Source organism: Passer montanus, unplaced genomic scaffold (genome assembly GCF_014805655.1).
Source record: "Passer montanus isolate IOZ18808 unplaced genomic scaffold, ASM1480565v1 scaffold51, whole genome shotgun sequence".
Lineage (NCBI taxonomy): Eukaryota > Metazoa > Chordata > Aves > Passeriformes > Passeridae > Passer > Passer montanus.
Window position 1 is genome coordinate 3,142,430 of NW_024370041.1, and position 22,303 is coordinate 3,164,732.

The 22,303-nt window shown below is 38.3% G+C and overlaps 1 protein-coding gene across 7 annotated transcripts in view; it reads left to right on the forward strand.

The window, feature by feature from the left end:
• The window catches only part of MAEA (macrophage erythroblast attacher, E3 ubiquitin ligase), a 48,990-nt gene that overhangs the window by 18,143 nt on the left and 8,544 nt on the right, over positions 1–22,303 (forward strand). For 6 of the 7 annotated variants that reach the window (XM_039723861.1, XM_039723860.1, XM_039723862.1 and 3 more), the window contains 3 exons: positions 2,981–3,184; positions 16,394–16,516; positions 19,548–19,624. In XM_039723861.1, the coding sequence (XP_039579795.1) occupies positions 2,981–3,184; positions 16,394–16,516; positions 19,548–19,624 (404 nt within the window). Of the gene's footprint in view, positions 1–2,980; positions 3,185–16,393; positions 16,517–17,452; positions 17,567–19,547; positions 19,625–22,303 lie in introns of all 7 variants that reach the window. The other variant, XM_039723863.1, reaches the window with a different exon arrangement.

The following is a 22,303-nucleotide window of genomic DNA, read 5'->3' on the forward strand; positions in this document are numbered from 1 at the left end:
TAAGAGCCTTTTAAACAAAATTTGGCAGGATAACCTGCTTCTAGCTGTTAAGCTTGAACAAAATACAACCAGCCTTTCATGCCTTTACCACATCTTTCTTAGAAAAAGATGTATGTGTTCTCAGAAAAAGAAGTATAAGCCATCCTTATTTTGGATGGGAATATTACTCATCCCTAGAGTCATCAGAGCACTTACTTGAAACAAGTCTTGCAGAAAAATGGAAATAGCTCTGTCGCCTGACTTGAGAGCAGTGCTTCTCCAAAAATAAATAGATGAAACGTAGAAGCAAAGTCATTTCATTGAAACTTAAATGAAATAACCAACAGATATAAATCTTGAGACAGTACTATGTGAGGCATCAAAATACCTTGGAGGTTTGTAACATGAAAATAACGCTGTCATGTGTGTTGATTTGGGGTTTTCTGCTTGAACAAGTTAGCTAGGTGTTGAAAAGCTGTTCTGCCAAAGACTTGATAAATTAATTGCTCTTTTCATCCTTGGATCGTGAGACTTAAAGAGGTCTTAAAGGATATGTTTTCTTCACTTCTCCGTTACTTACAGAAAAATAGGAGCTATTTCTGGAAGAGGTGTTGTATGTTGCTGGTAGGTGTGCAGTAATGATGTGGAGGAGTAAAAGTTATTTACTTGTTAAAGCTTTGCTGACTGTGGGGGTGTGTCTGAAGGCATTGCTGAGTGTTTTGGGTGCAAAGCTCCATTTTAGTTTAATTGCTCATTTGTTTTTGACTGCCTGAAAGACTCTGGGGAATCTTATAGCTACTCAAAAAGAACAAAAGGCCATAAAAATTATTTAACAGTAGAAGGCCTCTGAAATACAAAGGTCTTGTTTCTGCTCCAAACCCTCAACTCCCAACTGTCTTCTCTATAATCTCTGCCCCGAGCAAAATGATTGTTTTCTTTAGAGCCTTTGGACCCATGTGGGATCTCTGTTGCCTCCTGTGTTTAGACAAGGATCTCATGAACTGCTGAGATGGCCATAATAGAATTAGATGGTTCCTTTATTTAACACCTTACTCACTCTTGAAAGAGAGCTTTAAAACACAGCAGGTTTCTTAGATTCTGAAAATGATCCTGGGGAAAGCTAGGCCTTTGTGTTTTCCCTTTTATATCATTTAATATGCTTGTTCCCTCAAGTTCTGTTAACGTCCAGCAGGGCAAGTCCAGATAGACTTGCTTCAGAGAATTTTGAAAAGAATCTGCAGCCTTTCTGAACACACTAGAAGGATCAAAAAACCAGCAAGAGCTGTATGGGTCCAGACACAAAGCCATATAAGAAGAGCCCTTTGGAAGCAGAAAGGGTCTAACCTTTGTGCCTGGCTGCCTCGAGTTCTTGGTTGTATTCAGAATATTTCTCAAGGTTGTCTTCACATCTGATAAGACTGCAGATATCTAAAAAGTGAAAGTGTGTTTTGTCTTGAGTTAGTGTTTGCCTACTGAAGAGGAAGAGACCCAGTTTATAACTCAAACAAAATACTTGTCTCCAAACTATGTTACAAAATAAAGCTAAAGTCAGCAGCACAAGTAACTCAGACTTCAGTAGTAAAAATAACATATGCTGCAGATGTTTACATGGATGTTATTAAGAGACTCTTGTATAGTGACAAGTGTTTTAGATACTTGAATTTGGTATCAAGGGTCAGATCAGAGTCAGGCTTAATTGTGGGGGCAGGAGGGGGATAAGCTCGGTGAACTTTCCTTGCAAGTTTTCTCTCACTTCCCTTTGCTTTTCAAATGCTGATCCTTCCAGACGAAGTCTGTCTATGGGCAGGCAGGGGAAATGCAGTTAGAGCCAACCTGTGCTTCCAGAGCTGGAGCTGTACCATATATGATACCACAGTCTGAGTTCTGGGAAGGTCACTGTGTCAGTGCAGAGTAGGCTGCCAAAAGCCTGCCAGGTTCTGCCTCTGCCTTCCAGCTGCCAGAGCTGTGCAGTCATTCAGACAGAAGCCAGCAAGTTTAAAGTCACCACAGGGCAGCCTAACTTGCAATTGCATCACCAGGGATATGTTGCAGATGGGAAAGGTACTAACCATCCTCTGCTGGCTTGCCCTTACCTTACCAGGCACATAGAAGTTCTGCCAGCTTTCTGGAGTTCTGTAGCCTGACATGGCCCAGACTTGTCACATGCTGTGTACTGAGTCAGCTGGCTTGGAATGATGGCTCTAAGGTTGAAGGAAAGCAACTGAGCTGAGTGTTTTGGCTTTAATTAAAAATATTGTGGCAATACCTTGGGGGACTGGTGTGGGTTTTTTTGCTGGGTATGCCAATATGTTGGTTTAAAATCATCAATCTAGTTCCTCTGGACAAATGTGTTTTCCTAAGTAAAGCTCCTTAAGAAGGGATGCACGTTCCCACAGTAGCAGAGTTCTATAAAATAATGCCAGTTTAACAAAACTGATGATTTTGAAAAACTGCTTTTAGATCCTTGAATTACAGGTGCCAAGAGGCCAACCATTTGTATAATTTCCATTATTGCATGACTGATGAAAATGGCTCCAGTGTATTAGAAGTAATGTGGGTTTACTCTGCATCACTCCCCAGTAGAACTAATGCAGCAGGACAGCTGCTGGAGGAAGAAGCCGTGCATAGGTTAGAGGTGGAAATTTTGTTTTCCAACTGTTTGGATCAGATGACTGCAAACCTTCACAAAGCTCTTTGCAGGCTATTACAGCAGTTGCTACCATAGTTGATACATTTACGGTTTTGGATAAACTGCAAATTAAGCGGAAAAATGTATATATTCATAATGTCAAATAGATCAAAACTTCTGTGCAAGAGTATTTCAGAACAGGACCAGCCATGCAGAAACTTACACACTGCCATAGGAAATATTTCTAAACAAAAGAAACACTACTGGGAGTAGCTGTATAACACATAAAGAATGCTTACAAACAATTATTGTGTTTTGCTTTAAAAGAAGATCAAAAATGTGTAGCTCTTACTGTTAGCTTTTACTTTTCAGGCCGTGGAGTCGATCCAGGCCGAAGATGAAAGCGCGAAGCTCTGCAAGCGCAGGATTGAGCACCTGAAGGAGCACAGCAGCGACCAGCCAGCTGCTGCCAACATGTGGAAGAAGAAGCGCATGGATCGTATGATGGTGGAACATCTCCTGCGCTGTGGCTACTACAACACAGCTGTCAAACTAGCCAGGCAAAGTGGCATTGAGGTGGGTGCCAGCTTGCACTAATTTACTAATAAAATGGTAGCAGAGAGGAAGTTGGAAAATGAGAACAAGCTGCTTTAGCCTTGTAGCAGTTATTTTTATATATTGGTATGCCTTCCTAGCTAATGTTTATCTGTTAATCTTTTTAGGCTTCAGTTTGTTCTCCTTATTTGGCATAAATTGTGGTTTAATGTATTAAATAAGTCAAAATTGAAGGCATCGTTTTTAGTCACAAATTAAATGCTTTTAGATAAACACCTTTCTCTATTAAAACAGATTAATTCTCAAATGTCATACAAAATTTCTTGTTAGAGGCCTTCAGGCTGCTGATTAAGCAGGTGGTGGAGCTTCCCATCTGTCTAGGCCCACTCAGCTGATACGTGTAGGTGACCAGACTGAGCAGAACAGCATTTGCTGATTGCAGGAGCAACTGTTCTATTGTATCCTGCTGTTTAATGCACTCAGAGGAAGGCTGGCTTTTACTTGGGAAAAGAAATTTTGACACAATTTGGTTTATTTAGTAGCCATTATATCTTGCATGATCCTAAGAACATTTTGCTCGTTTGCTTGTTTTCACCATTTTGTGATTGTTGCTTTCCTTTTCACTGGTTAGCTAGTTGGTTTGCTTGGGCTCACAGTGGGTTATGAAGTGTTTGGAGTTTGTGTACTTTGGTGTAGCTATTTTATGCAGACCAGTGAATCCTGATTGTGGTCCTCTGACAGCCATGAGGACATGAAAACTGATTTTTTAAGAATTTGCTCTTTGTCTAGAGAAATCATGTTTTGCAGATTTTAGGTAGCCTTTGTTATTTGATCCTAAGTGATCCTGGAATCTTCTTTTGATATTCCAGAAGGTATGCAACTCTTCTAGCTAAAATCTTACTCTTATGAAGATGCTGAAAGTTGAATTCTCTTACATGACTTATGTACTTTGCCTTTCTTAGATGGAATAGTTGAACACATCTCTCTTATTTTGTTAGGGAAAAAGTTTTGGTTTTTGTTACTGATGTCAAATTAGAGCATATGTACTTGCTCTTTGTCATGTAACAGGGACCTATTTGTCATGTGTCTCTTATTTCTTGGCTGCTTTACTGTCTAATCCTGTTCAGCCAGCAGCAATTTCAGTAAATGCCAAATAGGAAATAGCATGTAGAGCCTGAATAGAAGTGAGAGGGGAAGTGAGTTACAAAGTATTAATAGGAAATAGTCCTGAAAAAATCAACTGAAGAGGCTGTTGTGCCTCATAGTGATACAGCCCATGCATGTGAGTCAAAAATACCCATGGTAATTAGCTGGGATGACTGCAGCTTGACTGATCAGCAGCTCTCCCACTTCTGGTAGAGCTTCTTCCCTCTGTTTTGAGCAGGAGCTCATCTCTGCTCAGTCATCACGTTGCTGTACCTACTGGGCCTGCTGAAAAAGCACTCTGGAAATATTTTCACTTTCCTAGCAAGCTCTATTATGCCTGATTAAGTAATGCTCAGCTTTGGTTTGGACATGAGCATGGAACTCTTCATGACATACTGCAAGACCCTGTGGTAAAAGCATCATACTTAAAGCTTTTCATTCTGTTTGTTGAATAGAAAATTTTATGTTAAAAAGCAGGTTTTAAATAAGATTATTTACCTACTGCCTGCAAGCCTAATGCTTTTAATTTGCCTAACCTCAGAGTAACTCCAATAACACAGAACATAGTTGCATGTTGAATGCACTGAGGCCATTTTTCTTCGAGTTTGCTCAAATTATGCATTTTAGTCAGCGTTACTGTTGGTTTTGGATTAATGGAGGTAAGGCTTCCCTCAGTTTCCCTGCTTTGTACTTGGTCTGACTGTATGGCAATCTTCTTTGTGAGCAGCTTTTACAGAGTATGATACTGGGACTTGTTTGTTGCACAGAATTTGTGGTTTTGTTGGTTTAGTAGGACAGCAGCTTTGTTTCTTTTTGTTTCTTTCTTGCTAAAGGATGTGAGCATGTTCTCTAACGCTTACTAATGTAACTTTGCTGTAGAGATTACAAAATACCATGTTATTCTCTCACACCAAGTAATCTTTGTTTACTGTGGTCTCACCTGGCATTTTGATTAATGTCCTCACCACCACTCTTGTCTTGATTTTGTTACCACTGGGTAGACATTATACCCTAAGTAAGAACCTGGAAAAAAGTACTGTTATTGTTCAGCTTACAAGTTAAGGTGGACAAGTTAAGGTGGACAAGTTAAGCATGGCCCAGCGATGTACTCCTGTGGCAAAGACAATTCAGCAGCTCTCTGGGTTGCACTGGGATTTATGCATTTATGCACTGGGATTTCAGCAGCAGCAGCAGAAGGGAGGTCATCCAGCCTCTCTACTCAACACTGGTTAGACCCAGCTGGAGTGCTGTACCCAGTTCTGGGCTCCCCAGCAGACACAAGGGCTTGTGGAGTCTCCCTGTACTTGGAGATGCTCAAAACCAGACTGGAATGGGAAAGATCCCAAGTAACCTGTTAGAGGTGATCCTGCTTTGAGCAGGGAGACTACACAAGTTGCAGAGGTCTGAACCTCAACCATTCTGTGATTCTGTTCCTCTGATTGTGGGACAAATGGCTGAGGTGCCCTTGGCTGCTCTTTGGGAAGGCTGAGGGAAGCAGCTTTTTCCAGTTCAATTGTAGCTTGGGGATTCCAGGTTAAACTCTTTCCAGTAGCTGTTAGACCAGTCTTGGGAGCAAGTCTCAGCCTGCCTGGTTTAAGTTTCTTCTGTGGCTCCTGAATATGAAGAGACCTGCAGGGCTGCCAAGGTGCTTCATGGGTGAAGCAGGTCAGAAAGGATTCTGCTTCAGTGACCAAAGGAAACCTTTAAATCATCCCAGTGTTTGAGAAAACTGTCTGCTGTGTGCTATTGGCAAAGATTAACTGTGTGCCACAGTGTACAGTTCTAGTAGTTTTTGATGGTCTGTGACAAATTTTAGGCTATTTTCTAAATTAATTACCTCCATAGGAATGATAGGCTATAAAATCTTGTAATAGAAGATAAGTGCTTAAAAACCATGATTATAAACTGGGAAGCAAACAGAATGGAAAGCAATGCTGGATAAAAAAATACAGAGAAATTTTAAATATCAAAGCTAAGAACGTGATCAAGAAAGGAATAACTTTGGGCATAAGGCATTTATACAGCATAAAGTTATGGCAATATAAGAAATAAATTCCAAACATTAAATATTTGTTATATGTGTTTAAATAAACGTATCTGTTATATGTCTTTACTTTCCCAAGCACAACTTTTCTTTAAACCAGAATATGAGTAAGATTAAAATAAAAGCTGACAGTCAAAGACAGGAATGTTTGTGCCAACATAAATACAGGGTAGAGGGGATTCTATTGTGGACTTTTTTCTTGATGTCTTCTGGCTCCATAATGATGTGAAAAACAGTTTGGATTGAAGATACAAACTAGATATTATGGGTTTTGTGTTGCATATGAATAAAACTCATCAGTGTAGGCTTATTAGAATAAATGTAATCAAAATAAGGTCATTATTGCAGTGTAATGCCACATCAATATAAAAATGCCTATTTTCATCTGCAGACTCATATTTTCAGCTACCTGGCAAGGTTGTCTGTTAACTTCAACTTTGTTATTTTATGTTTTTCTATACTGCTATCTCATTTCTGTGCCATTATTTGATATGCAAATCTAGTTTAGGAAGAGTGATGTTCCAGTGGGAAGTTGGTTTCTATTTGTAGATAAATTTTATAATTAAGCTATGTATGTGGTACTTAGTCTACTGTTTCTGGAGGTGGTGGGGTTTAAAATTGTATTTGTTTTTCCAGCCCTTTCCTTAATAGGCTAGGAAAAAAAATAAACATGTAAAGTGTCTTTACATTCTGTGCTTAATTATGTATTGCTGTAGTGCTTTTTGCCTGTAGGATTGAAAACAAACCCAGATTCTGAAGCTTCCAGTCTCCCTTATCATATGCTGTAAATCCTCTTTCCATCTTTGCTTAGCTTATTTTAGTAAAAGAATGTATCTCCTTGCCTTACTGCTCAAGCTGTACAAAAGGCAATGTTTTTTCTGTGAAGGATAGCATAAATTCAACCTAATTCTTAGTGTGTTGGGACAGGGAGCAAATTATTCAAAACTCTGTAATTCACTGGGAAACAGAAGATTACTGCACCCTTGGGCAGGGTGGGCAGTGACACTGTCATGTGGGCAGTTAAATACTAAATTTGAAAAAACTCTTAAATAGCTTAGAACTTGTTAATTTGACCTTAAATCAGGCATTGTGTATATCAATTAAAATTCTGCTAATTAATGTTGTTAGATCAGTAACTAAGTACGTGCATCATCCCTCAAGAAACTTGACTTGCCCTTTGCATTCATACCACAGTGTGCTTTTTGCTTTTGAGAACTGGGGGGTGGGGGAAATGAGTATTCCATTGACTTGAGGAGTTTTGTCTAGACATATGACCGTTGTCAACACTGATTGGTATTAGAAGGGCTTCTTGACACTTCAGGTATTGACAATTGACACAGTCCCAAAAAGATAATAATTTTCTTGAAGTGGGAGTTCAGGTCTCCAGTTATTGTCAATGGTTTCCTTCCTGAGCTGAGCTTCTACATCTGTGGTAATAGTTATTCACTGGAGAATATCAAAACAGGGCAGATACTGAAAAGCCATTCTAAAAGTAATTGTCTTTCAAAGTAGTAAATACATTTATTTAAAAAAAATAATAATTTTGTTTAAAAAAGGAGTAGTAGTCACTGGAAGAACTGATTATCTTCCATTCTTCTCTCCCTCCTGTTTGGTCCAGGTAGTCTTTTTCACTGCATCATTGCAGCTTCAGATTTTGTAAAACTGTTTTTGGAGGGATTAGCCTAACTAGAAAAGATAGCTGCTACAAATTCAAGTGTGTCCCACTCTCTTAATTTTGTTACAGAAAGCTGTGAAATCTTATTTGATGTCCTGTGGTATAAGAGAAACTTGAATTCTTAAAGTCAAGCTTCATGGCTTTTGACCAAGTATCTGATCTCTTCTTTTTCCTATTCTGTATCAGTTCCTTTTTTCAACCCCAAAGCTGAATGTTCTTTCCTTGCTTTAGAAAAGTGTTCCTCAGCACTGTGATATGGATCCTTCAGCTGACACCTCAGTAGAATACTGCTGAAGGATTTCTGTCTGCTACAGGGCAAAATCTTCCTGAAACTGCTATTTTTGAAGTAATCCATTCCCTGAATAACTGTTTCTACTTGATAACGCTCTCAGAAAATGGGAGATGGAAAATAACCTGCACATTTGAGAATCACAAAAAGGAGCAGTATTATGTCTTAACTCTAAAAATTCAGTTAAAAGCTGGATAAACTCATTTTTAAACAATCACACAGATGTACCTTTAGAAATTCTCCTTGTTAAGATGCATAGTCTAAGAATGGCTTGTAGGCAAACACACACATATGTATTAAAGTAATTAATCAGAACACATTTATATTCATAACAATTCAATTTCAAATAGGTAAATAATATTCATCATAATGCTTGAATGTATTATTTACTTTGCTGTCATGCAGAACATAGCCAAGCTGACTTTCCAGATGCAGGCTGAATGGTAAAAGGTGTCTTTTGCCAGGAGCTATTTGTGTCCCTCTCCTGTGACTTGCTGTTCCCACACCAGAGATGTTACAGGAAAACTGTGTATGAAAGAACTCCTAAACTGGCATAACTGATTTAAAGGTGCCAGGATTTTAGCTTGTGCTGCTTGGAGTTACCTGCAGTACCAGGCTATAGAGAGCTGCTTGGAAACTCCTTTAAATGTGTTTTGGCTGTACCTAGGGTAGGCATGGCAACTTTGAGTAGATTGGTATAATGAATGTCTGGGTGTGTTCATCTGAATTTCAAAGTGCTGCAATTCCTGCACAGCCTTACATCTGCAGTTTGTCTCAAGCATCTTGAGGAATTAGAATTATGTAAATGTGAAATAGTCAAGATCGAAGCAGAATAACAAACTTCCTCATTATGAATCATTTGACACTTCAAAAGCCAACAACGTGAATTATGCTGTGATGTTGAACATCTTGTTTTTTTCAGTCCATTTAGACAAAGTGGGTTACCTGTAATGTATCATAACTGAGCTAATTTATTACAAAATACTTACTCTGGAAGGCTGGTGATGCAAGAAAAATTCTTGAATTGAAATTTTATCTAAATGGGGAATGGTGTTATCATCTGGAGATTACACAGGAGCAGAAGAGGTTTGGGTTCAGTTATGCCTCTTCTAACTGTCCTTTCTTCCTGCCAGACATTCCTTCAAAGTATAAATCTTACCTCACATTTAATACTTGCCCTTACTGCTACATTAGATGACAGGATAATATTTAGTTAGAGAATGTGTATAGCTGCTAAGACAGATTGATCCTGCATGGACAAAAGCTGCAGGGCTTGTGCTCCACTAGCAAAGGATTGGGTGCCTCTCCTCTGCTAGAAGAGGCTATGACAGAAAATGAGGCCCTTTTTTTCTGCCCAATGATGCATCTTCAGCTCGAGAGGCTTTGTCACACTACTGTAGTGTAGTCATTTATTACTGTACTTAGCATGGTATAATGTGCTGATGGGTAAAGGTGCAGCCGTTTGCTGAGCTACAAAAATTGCTGAGGCAGGAGAGAGGATGCATTGGGAAAACAGATTGCTAATAACCAACCTCAGTGCTTGTTCCAGCTCTGAGGCTCTTCCAAGCAGTTTATGTCCTTGAGTGAAAGGAGGTGGATGAAACACTTCTTTGTGCTTGGCTCTGGGGCAGCCAGTGCCAGGATATGTATAGTTTTGGTGACCACATTTTAGAAAGCTGTTGAAAAAACTGGGTGGAGGGGAGAGGATGACTGGAAAATGTTATGGGTGGGTGCTTTGGGTAGGTGTGAGAGCAGAGGTCAAATACTGAGTTTTGTAATCTAGTCAGAAAAATTGAAGTTGGACACAAGTTTAGAATGTGAATTAATCACTAGAACTAATTAACAAAAGTACCAGTATCCTCTGTTTTTTACAAAGACCATGCTCTTCTGACAGACACTTCATGTAAGATACTGGGATTCTTCAAAAACAACCAGGCAGAGCTAAAAGGTCTGTGCTGTGCTGAGGGTATGGAAGATGCTCCCACGTGAAAGCCTGACTGTACAGCACGGTACTCTGTTTACTTTGTAGGCAAAAACATGTCTGGCTCTTCTGTTGATGAATCTGTGGTTTGGCTGGCTGTTCTTGCATTTTTCCCCAATAACTCGCTCTGCAGCTGGCTTTGAGTAGGACATTCTGTCAGTTACTCTGTTTAGTTTGTCTCTAATCCTGTTAATGTGAGTAACATTATAACACTTAATAGTAGCTTAATGATCTTCAGACAATGTTATTTTATGAGCCGAGAGTAAAGAGGCCTCTTACTGTTAATTTGTGCCCTACTTTAACTGGTCTTCAGTAATTGTGGTGTTGCTGTATTGTCGCCACCTATGCCAATTTTCTTAATTTGTGTCTCCCTTCAATGTTAGTGCAGTTCATACATACCCTGTGTTGCCTTTGAAGAAACTGTTACTCCAGCAGCCTCTTATTCCTGCCCTTGTATGGGGGCAGAGGAATTGGATTGTGGTCCCAATTCCTGTTTTACTGCCATCACAAGCACCTGCACTGTCCCCCTCTTCACCTGCACCTCGTCTTTGCTTCCTGCACTTGTTCTCAAGTAGTGACTGTGGTGTTCTCCAGGCTTCCTGCTCCTGTCAAGTGATGCCACACTGTTTCCCACTGTGGAAATCCACTGATCTCTTCTTTCCCAGCTGCTCCTGTGGTCTTACCTTGTAACTCCTTGTGTTTGCCTTCTCCCAGAGTTGTGTAACAGCAATCACTGCCTGACATGATGCCTGCATTTGCTGTGTGTTCATCACAGGGGAAATTTTAACAAATGAATATATTCATATAGAAGACTAAATTGACCTCTTCGTTTGTAACTGTTCATTAGTGCATTTCTATTTCACTTCCATAGAATTAAATTATACTGAAGGTTGTGTTGCTGTGGAGAGTATGAGAGTAGTCATTAAAAGCTTAACACAGCTTTTTCTGAAGTTGTTGTTTGAGTGATCTAAGGGTTTATTGTATTTCATATACAAGTAGTTTACCATGCTGCTGAACACTGAAGTGCATCAGCAAAGGCTTTTTTATGAGAGTAGTGCTCTTATGCATGTAATGTGTATAGATAGATAGATATTCAATCTTATTAAAGCTGTTATTGGTGCATACTCTTGGCAATGAGCCACTGATAGCTTGAGGCATACTGGCCTATTTTCAATTTCATATTGATGCTAGTAAGCAATTAAAAATAAACAATTTGCATTTTTGAAAAAAAAAATACATAAACAGCATCTTATGATATTACGAGTTGTTTTTTTTTTGTACAACAAATAGCCTATCTTATGATGCTTTTTTCCACTAAGAGAACTTTCTTTTCTACACAATGCTGCCTTTTCTCACTGAATCAAATTTTTTATCTTGTTTAAGCCTAACATTTCTTTTTTGATGAATTAATCTTGTTTTGAGAATAGCTATGGGGAGATTTGAAAATATTAAGTATTGGATGTTCTAGTACCCATTTCTGGTTGGTTTTGAGCCCTGTTAAAGATTCACATTTCTAATGTAAAATATTCTAGGGGTTATATTAATACATAGATGTTCATGTGAATTATAAGGGATTTTATCACATTCCTTCTGACAGCTTCCCAGGCTTGTGGCTGGAGATCTCATAAAGTAAAAGTACTTCAGCTCATGTGCATAGTGGAGACCAGTGGAGAGGAATGACTTGACCTGACTGCTCCAAATTTTAAAATGTTGCATAAAAATCCTCATGTGAACACTACATGAATTTCTGTAGTTATTTTGCTACTGCAGAAAAGATGTTTTTGTTCTTTCTAAACCATTCACATAAGATCTAATGCAAAGTTGCTATTTTTGTTGCATCTGTTGCTGAAAATTCTGAGCAGCTTTCCTGGTGAATGTAGAGCCACACATGTAGAGCTCTGTTTTATTTCCAGTTTACTGCTTAATTCTCTTAATTGTGCACAGTCTAAAGTTACAGCCTTTGTTTGGCTTTAAATTCAGTTTAAATTCACATTTTTATATAGATTTGCCAGTTTGGTTCACAACTTTATAATAGATATAGCTGTGTTTAATTTTAAATTCATGTGAAACTTATATATCTGCCAGTTAAACCAAATTACCTAACTGACTTTATACATACCTTCTCATTATTTCATAGCTATTTTTCTTCACAATCTTCACTGTATTTTTGTGAATCACTTCTTTTCTGTGGCACAACCACGTAAATTCATTAAGTTCCGGACCCATTTTTCTTGTTCTCTGGGTGTTTCAGACTAGTGCTCATTTTTGCTGCAGTCTTTTCCTCCAGTGAGGGCAGGCACTGGATCTCCAGAACACAAGGCACAGCTGAGGAGGGCACCCTGGCAAGGGGTGAGCTGCCCTGAGAGTTCAGCTCCTGCTCACACTCACCAGAGTCCAGAAGCTGTTCGGAGCAGGGGATGAGCATAAACATGCTTGGGATGTTCTTACCCAGAGCCTGAGCAAATGGCATCCAGCTTTTGTGTTGGCCAGGAGTATGTATCTAGTAATCATCATCATAAAGGAATCCTCATTCTTCATAGTATTTTATACCTAATGATTGGAGTTCTGTGCAGAATCATAGGGTTGGTAACCTCCCTCCCTGGAGGCACTTGCAGCTTAAGAAGAAGCAGTGATATTTTAAAAGCTATATATATGTAAATCAGGCAGAGCACAGGGTGATGGGTAGCTGTATTCTTGTTTAAATAAGTATCTCTGCTTTCACTAAAGTGTCTTCAGCCTTCATGTGCAGTTTTCTGTAATAATAAATGTCTTTCTCTGGAGTTTTCACTGTTGTAATGGAATTAAATAGTTCTTTTATGATCAAGTTCACCCAGTGTTGAGATAGTTACCCCTCTAAAACCTGGTTAGTGTCTGTTGTATAGAAGGGAAAGTTTGTTCACTTTAGTCCAATAGCAGTTGTTTAAAGCAGAAATTATAAAATCCAGGTGGTACTCCCTGGTTTGTACTGTGCTCCCCCCTTGAGTGTTTGGGTAATTGTTGCTAATATTTAATGGAGCGAGTTCTCCTTGAAATATTTGAGGCCATTTTTCAGTACAGCTGTAGAATTAAATGAAAGTTTCATGTAAATCAGTCTTCCTGCCCAACCTCAGGTATTGTGTATTTGTAACCAAGTGATTCAGGCAAAGTTCTGACAAGGCACAGGGGGCTGGAAAGTCTGTGCTAGGAGTTATGGTTGGATCCCAGCACTGAAGTATCTGTGTGAGGGGTAGGGCTCTCTTTATTTCTGCAGTACTGGCAGGAAAGCATTGCAGCCCCCATTTCAGTGTGAAAGCTGAAAGTGTGAAATGAGGGGAGACGTTACTGGTGTAAAGAGGGTAATTAAAGAGTTTAGGATTCCTTTTTAGTTTATATACAAGTCAGAAAACATTTGCAGTGGTGCTGAATGCTGTGTCATTTCAAAGGGGAGTGTGTGGCAACAGATTTCTTGCTTCTGCTTTTTCTGCACCTGCAAAATCAAGTGGCAGTATTTCTCTAAAATTGTGTATTTACATTTGCTCAATTTTATATGTAAATTATATAAGAGAGGCACTTTGTAGCAGCCTGTGAAATCTTAATCCTGTTTTGGGAGCTGAGAAAGACAATGTTCCTGTATGGTGTGCAGCCTGTACATCTTGGAAATGCAGAGTACTTTCAGAAAGCTATTCAGGATTGGGGACTTAGCAGGGATTTTTTTGACTGGAACATGAGAAACTTCTTACAAATGCTAAACTGGTTCCTGCCCATCCAAGATGAGGCAGACAAGTTGTACTCCTGACAGGCCTGTGTAGAAGAGCTGTGCTAGTTTTGATAAATCCTCTGATACTCCTTTCTTCTATTACCTTAGTCCTAACTAAGGAAAAAGCACCAAGAACAGGCACCACCAGAAAAGACAGGAAAGTATGATGGGATTAAAAAAAAAAAAAAAAAACAAAAAAAAAAACCTTTTTGGCATTCCTGCCCATCCAAGATGAGGCAGACAAGTTGTACTCCTGACAGGCCTGTGTAGAAGAGCTGTGCTAGTTTTGATAAATCCTCTGATACTCCTTTCTTCTATTACCTTAGTCCTAACTAAGGAAAAAGCACCAAGAACAGGCACCACCAGAAAAGATAGGAAAGTATGATTGGATTAAAAAAAAAAAAAAAAAAACAAAACCAAAACAACCTTTGTGGCATGTGGGGTTTTTAAAGGTTTATTGACTAATTGTGTCTTAGTATTTTCGTAGCAATCAGTCTGCATGATTAAGACTTCTAACTACTTCTAATCAAACACAAAAGCTATTCCTGCCTCTACAAAAGGATTTCTTAATGCTTTTTTTTTTATATTGTTCCTTAACTTTCCATCAAGTCAACAGAGAAGAAAATCCTATTTATTGGTGCAATTTAAATGTAATTGTTGGTTCTGAAAGAAACTCTTTTAATTTAAAATGTTCTCCTCTGTTTTCTGGATACATACTGTCTATTTAATAGAGAACGCTGCCAAGCTTTGACTTCTTTTGGCAGCCACGAATCTAATTAGCATTTCTGTTACATAGAACCTGTTTCATTTCAAATTTTCAAATGCAATGTAGAAATTCTCTTTTTATTTGAGAGTTTTGTCTGCCTCAGCAGCAATTGCAGTCTTTTTGCTCGTAGTAGAGGGCTGCTCTACCAATACTGAATGATAAATACAGGTAGCTGGGATTCTCTCACCAGCTCATGGGCTTATAACAAATGCTGCCCTTATGCTTTATTTTTTTTTTTGTAATGAAGCTTAAACTATAAAAAGCTTACAAATGAGATTAAACCAGTGGTTTGTTTCTGTTTAGCAGATCCAACCATTTCTTGATATAAAAGCAAATGCTTTTGTTTTAATTTGGTGTAAAAGCAAATGCTGTTCACTAAGACAGCGCATTGCTCAAACAAGCTTGAGGAGATGCATGAAGATGTTTTTATTTGTAACTTAAATGGAATTGTCATTCCACTCAGCAGCTGTATGGAATGCAAGCAGGATAATTAATGTGACTGCATTATGTGTCAGGCTACTTACACAGATGAGTTAATGGGCAAGAGGTTTTGATATGGTCACCTTATCATGCACAGGGGAGTGATGCACTTTCCTTCCACTCGAGCATATCATAGGAAAACTTCAGACCAGCAAAAAGATTATTCTCATTTTCTTGTAGAAATACTTTAAAAATACTGTTGTGGAACAGGTTGTCATTCTTTTAGTCCGTTTGCCAACACATTGATAAAATAGATTATTTTTTTTAACCCTAAGGGCATGGGAAGAGTCCAGTAAAGTCCAGTCTCAGTGTTGTTCTGTAAACTTGTAGCTGTCTGAATTCTGAGCTCAGTCTGTCTTACCTGGATTTGATACCAGCAGAGCTGCAGGAGGCCCTTCATTCTTTTGATGGTAAATGGTTCTGTTGCTCAAACAACCTATAAAATAAAGGTTCATGTTTTGGTTTTAAAATTCAAGTAATGAGAGAGAGGTTTAGTAAAAGCTGCAAGTTCTTCTGTACTTTAGAAATACATGTGGCTTGTTTAAATTTCTGTAAATAACCATTCTGATAACCCTAACATGATTTAGTTCACTTCCCAGTAGTATTAGACTTCCTGTATTTATAAGGAAAAGCTGGCTAATGAAATGCCAGATGTGAATGTGATATATAGCTGATGCTAGTTCTAGCTTTCAGCTTTTTCTCTTGCAAGGTAAAACTTCTAAGATTAAGTATATTCAGCTGTTCTGACAGATGAAAATGCCATCTATTTCTGAGAGTGGTTTTGTTCACTAGAGCTATGGTAATATTTGTGATATTAAGCATGTCAGTGGTGTAAAAGTCTGAAAAACTCCAGGTTTAATCTTAAATAGTTGTTTTGGGTTTTTTTGTTCCAGTTCTGTTATGTAACTAGATTCAGAGAACTGTTGTCACTATCAGAACATTCCAGTCTATGGAAATATCCTGTAATGTCTTTTTGCAAAGTACAATTCTAAAATCCAGAAGTCTTGAGAACAAAGTCTTTTGTATCTCTGTATTCCAGCTAAGTTGAAGAATTGCTGTGTAAAGTATGAGTACAATTTTACAACACCTTCCTTCTTTTTTTATTTTTTGAAGGATTTGGTAAATATTGAGATGTTTTTGACTGCTAAAGAAGTGGAAGAGTCGTTGGAAAGACAAGAGACTATGACTTGCTTGGCTTGGTGTCATGACAACAAGTCCAGACTCAGAAAAATGAAGGTATGAAAATATAACATGTTCACATTTTGCTTCATCTGTTGTCTAAACTACCAGGGTGCTGGATGTGGTCAGTATGTTTTAAATTACAGGTCTTGAAAAAGATCTTGTATAAAAGTAAGGACAGTAAGTATAAAAATGTTCTCAAAAGGCACAGGTAGTTGGAGCTAAGCAGGCTCGCAAATGTCAGACCTGGGAGTGATAGGTCATCTTCTGGATTCAGTGAGTGTTGTCTCGAAAAGGCACAGGTAGTTGGAGCTAAACGGCTCGCAAATGTCAGACCTGGGAGTGAGTGATAGGTCATCTTCTGGATTCAGTGTTGTCTCAACAAATTATGCTCAAATAAAATACAGTCCTCCGTTGGGTTTAGTGTAATTTGAAAACAAAGACAGAAAGATGTAGTGTCTTGATGCATGTAAACTTAAATTTATAATTCTGTGCATCCTGGTGAGACTTTAACTCAATTTATCTGTAAAAGTGTCTTAAGAATGAAATTAATTGGTAATCTCTGCTCTCAGGTTTAAAATTTCTGAGAGAAATTCCATGCAGATTTTAGATTTTTTTAACTCTTGAATATAAGAAGACAGAACTTGAGAGTAAAGAATTCACTTACTGTGAGAAAATACAAAAGCTGGAATGTAATCAAGCAATAAACACAAAAAGTCTTCCTCAAGCCATCGAGTACCACGAGCTGAACTTGCTGTGTACTTGTTGCTATGCAGTCCGTTTAAATTTCCTTGTCTCCTAAATTATGCATTTCAAAACATGCTGTAATCTTTTATAGGGCTTGCAGAAATCTGGTTTTAACTGATACTAAGCAAAATCCCTGCCTCCCTTAAAGAAGTTTTTATCTTATTTTTTTAAACGAAGCACTTTCTTTAACCAAAAATGTTTGAGTGCACTTAATAATGAGAAAGGAGTGAGTTCTCTGTCACTGAGAGGCACCAAACTGAGAACGAGCCGAAGAGGGGACACAAAAGTCAGTCGGCCAGTGATTACTCTAGAGAAAATGATGGTCTTGTTATGGAAACCATTAAAGGAAAACCAGAATTAGTATGTAAACCACGTTGCATTATTACATTGCTAAAAAAATCTCCCTTGTGTAATCTTAAAATGTTAAGTAATACAAGAAATATAATCTGAACGTCTTACTTTTTCATCACCAATTTTCAACAAGCAGTATATAAGGAAAACTCTTCCCCATCCTGTTTTTGAAACGCAAACTACAACAAAAATGTATTTCTGCAAGCCCTATGCTTTTTTCGTTGGTTTTTTTTGTTTCTTTTTTAATCAAACAAAAACCAAAGCTAAGGCCTTGAGAGATCAGAATTGGAAGAAGAGAAATTACTATGCTTCTTTTTGAAACACAAACATTCTTCTAGTTGCTTAGCTACTCATCACTCTTAATGTTCTAAAATCCTAGCCACCACCTACCTGAATGCAAGCCTTATCTAAAATCTGAACTGTTTGGTGGCCTGGGAAAGCAGTCATGTAATCTTTACAGATGTGAGCAATCTGAAATCTTGTGAAGAGCTGCTGTGGGATTGTTTGAAGATACACAGAGTTGGAATGTGCATCATCTGATTGTCTAGGACTCTCTGCTTCTAGTTACACTTGTCTGCAGAACCCCTGGGGCCATTGGCTGGCACCTTACTTGAAAATTCATTTGTTTGACATGGGGGTTTTGCTATGGAAATGTCCTAGCAAAAGAGGAAGCTCTGGGATTTAGTATCATTAACAATTAAAAAGCTTGATCAGGTTTTTAACAGAAACAAGCTTATTTAAAATTCTAGATGTGGGGTTTGTGTAGATTTGGTTAACAAGGTATTTTAAAATAGTCCTATTGAAAATTTCAGGAGGAGAAATTTTTTATCTTCTACTAAATCTGGGCTTGAATACAGAAAAATGCATATTTGGAAAATATTTTTTTCTGTTCCTTAAACAAGTTAGTTGTAACATATGAAAGATTGCATCATTTTTATGTTCAAATGGCATATGTTTTAAGTCTTAAATAAGTAGTTGTTGCAATGTGTGCATTAGTCACCCCAGGCAGCTAACTGATAGAAATTTGGAGTTGCTCAAATTCCTACTGAAGCCACTGAGGAATTTAGATGTGACTGTGCTGATGGACAATAAACAAAAGGCAACTATTCATTAGAAACATGGTTGAAGAAAAAACACTCAGCAAGTGGAGTAGAGGAGCACAGGGAATAGAGTTCTTTACACGATTCAGAGCACTTTGGGGTTTCATTATTTTCATGAAGTAATAAAACAGTTGACTGTGTCCCTATAAAGAAGCATAGTGATTTGTTCTTTTATGGGGGGGGAGATATTTTTCTTTTTAATTCCACATATTCAAAGTTTTTTTATAGATTTTGTGAACTGGTGATGGAATTTGATTTAAAGGGACACTCTCAACTTCGTTAGGCTTCAAATTTTACCTTTTTCCATAAACAGGTAAATGCCACTTGGTTTTCTTGTTTGAGACTTGTTTCCAGCATGGCTTTTAGATGTTTGACAAGAGGAGTGGGATAGAAGCTTGAGGAAAGGGAGGGAGGGTATTGCAGCAACTTAAACTTTGTGCTGGTTTTTGTTAATACTGGGGTTTCTCAAAAGACATTCAAAGGCTTGTTTCTTCCTTGCAGTCTTCTGGGTAGACCTGTCTAAATTAGCACATAGCCCCAAACTCCTGCTGACTCTACTGCTTTAAATTGTGAGAAAGTACAAGGAAACCACCTATTACTCTCATTTGTGTCTCAGGTAACAAGGCTTTCAGTCACTAGGAAAAAGTTCATCCCTGCTGAAGTTTTAAAGGAGGCAAGAGGAGGAGAATTTTGTTTGCTTTTAGGGAATTCTGTGCTGATCTTGTCTGTGGAGTCAGCAATTCAACTTTTTTTGCATGAATGCCTAAAAGCAAGCAAACCAGGTTGCATGTTATTAACACTTTCTTTTTTGTTGTGCACACATAGTCGTTAACAAACCATGCGGTGCTGCTTTGGCACCATCTAAGACCCTGTCTTGTCTTTAATCTCAGAGCTGTCTGGAGTTCAGCCTAAGGATTCAGGAGTTCATTGAACTCATTCGACAGAACAAGAGACTGGATGCTGTGAGGTATGAAATTAGGATGCTTTCCAAACAGTTTTCTTAACAAGATGGTATTATGCTTCATTAGAAACATATGATTATTGCTGCAACACCCAGAAGTCCTGTAAAGCCTTGAGGGGTCTGATATTGTCATCAGTCTTTGGATTTAAGCTGGGCTTGGACTTCTGTTAAAGGCAAAGTGTCATTCCACAGATGCACCTTCTTAAAGAATTGATGTTTTCCCTGCAACTGTCTTCTTATTCTTCAAAATCAAGGTTTAGAAAATTAACCTGTTTTAAAAATCAAATGGATTTTCTGGTGGCATATAGTGCAATATATAAATATATATTCACCCTTAACTAATTTTCAAGAGGTACAGCTGGCTTCTCATGGCAATTCATTACAGTTTTAATCACCAGAAATTCTAAAAGGTTAATGAAACCTTCATCTAAAGCTTTAGCATTTCAATTTTGACTGATTCTGCTTTGCTATCTTCATTAAACTTTTTGTTCTGCAAGTTACCTGCGAGGCTGTGTTCACCCCCTGGATTGATGCCTAATTTAGAGCTCTGTGTGGTTGTGGGTGGGAAAGGGATGAGCTGTGTTGGGTTTTCCTCACTCCATTCTTCTGGCTTCAAATGAGGAAACCAACTCAATATCCATTTTCACCCGCTCTGAAGTAGTTCAGTGGGGACTACAGAGTGAAAGCAACAATGCCCAGTGGGACAGAAGTGCAGTCACACCTCAGCACTTCTTGACTTAATCACAAGAGAGTTTTTTGACAATGCTTTCAGTGCCAGCACATGAAGCAATTTATACATCCAAGTTAATGGTTCTGATTGAAGGTGGAATAATGTTCCAGGATAACACAGGAAACTAGTCCTGCTGAAATAAGTAGAATTTTGATACTGGGACAGAGAAATGCATTGATAATTTGATAAGCAATGACCTTGCCAGCACCAAAGTACAGTGCAGGTGGCAGAGCTGCTGGAGCATACATATGCACAAGGGAGGGGGAACTCTCAGCAGGTTCTGTTTTGTAAGAATATTTAAACTTAAAGAGAGGTGAGAAGTTCATGGCCCAACCTGAAGCTTTGCTGATACATCCTGATAAGAACACTGTTGCCATGTAATATTGGTGTTGAGGAAGTTGCAAGTTCTGCTGCCTTTAAACCCAAGCTAGGTACTTCAGAAACTGAAACTTCTGTTTGTGGCAGAGCTGATTTTTTTGGTCAGAGCAGCACACAGGTACAGAAAACTATTGTAATGTATGCACAGACTGAAAACATTCTAGCATATTCCCAAATCTAGATGGAGAAGCTCTCCTGCAGGGCAAAGTTTTAGGGTAATTTTCAGGTTTTATTTCTAATTTCATTCAGACTCATGGCTTCTTTTTTCCTACTTTGCCCTACTTGCACTTAAATCATCTTTGCTATGGTCCCAGACAATGCAAATGTGCAATCTGATAAACTCCAGCTAATTTTAATGTTAACAATTAAAACCAAACATCATTAAAAACAAAACCTACAAGCTAGCATTTAGATATGTGCACTTACCCTTTGATAGAATTATCAAATCCTAAGGAATTGTCAGGTACTTAAGAAAAGGATGAAAGACTCAACTCCATTATCTGTCTTCTGAAGCCCATGGTGCTCTTTATACCAAATGAATACTGAAAAAGCCTTTAGCTTTATTCTCAGTTTGTTTCTTTGCCAAGTGTGCAGTCATGCATCTTAACAATGAGTAGTCCATGCTCTAAAAACTATTTTCTTTGAGCTACAGCTTCCTTATGTAGCTTGGAAACCAGAGGACAGGCACAGAGCTGGAATAAGGAAATAGGCTGAGAACTAGGACAAAGCAGATAAGGTTCTTCTGTATTTTATTGTTGCTGAATATTTGTTTCCCTCTCATCACTTTTCCACATCAGAAGTGGTAAAATTTGCAAGCTGTTAGCCCTGAAGAGGACACAGCATGCTTTGTGTGGAGTGACCTGTCTGAGGTTTACAGCTGAAAGCTCCTGTCCATATGGCAAACAAGGCACCCATATTGAGTGCTGTTGGGGTGCAGTGTGTATATTCCATGTACCTGCTGAAATTCAGGGTTGACATACATTTTACACTCTGCAATTATAAGTTGCCACTCATGGCAGTGCTGCTTTAACTTCACAAGCCATTGTAAAAGGAAAAAGGAGCTATGGAAGTCATTCTGTATCTTAATTGACTCCCTACTAGGAGGATGAGTTTTGATTTTTTTTGTACATTAAGACTTGAGCATCTCAATGCTTCCTTTCAAGAATATGGCTTTAAAACTTTTAAGTTTTTACCATTGCATTCTACTTTGTTTCAAAGTAAATAAGTAATGAATAAGGGATACCTTTGGGGAGGTGTGGCATAAATCTCATTGCTTCTAGCAAACCCTTGCAACTTGTGGTTTTATTAGCTTGCTTCTGTTAAGTGCCTGCAGCAGGATTCTTTCAGTATTGTGTCTGTGGTGCAATAAATAGGTCAGGCATCCATTAGAAAGCAGAGAAAGAGGCTGTTTACCAAGGAGTTTCCTGTATGAGTGGAACTGGGGGAACTGACATTTTGTTGAAATGCAGCTGGTGTTTAAATAAGTTTGAAAGCTTTTGCTGCCTGCTGAGAACCTCTGAAGTGACATTGCTTTTACTTTAAAATTGATGTGAACTTTAAAATTATACATCTTTTTT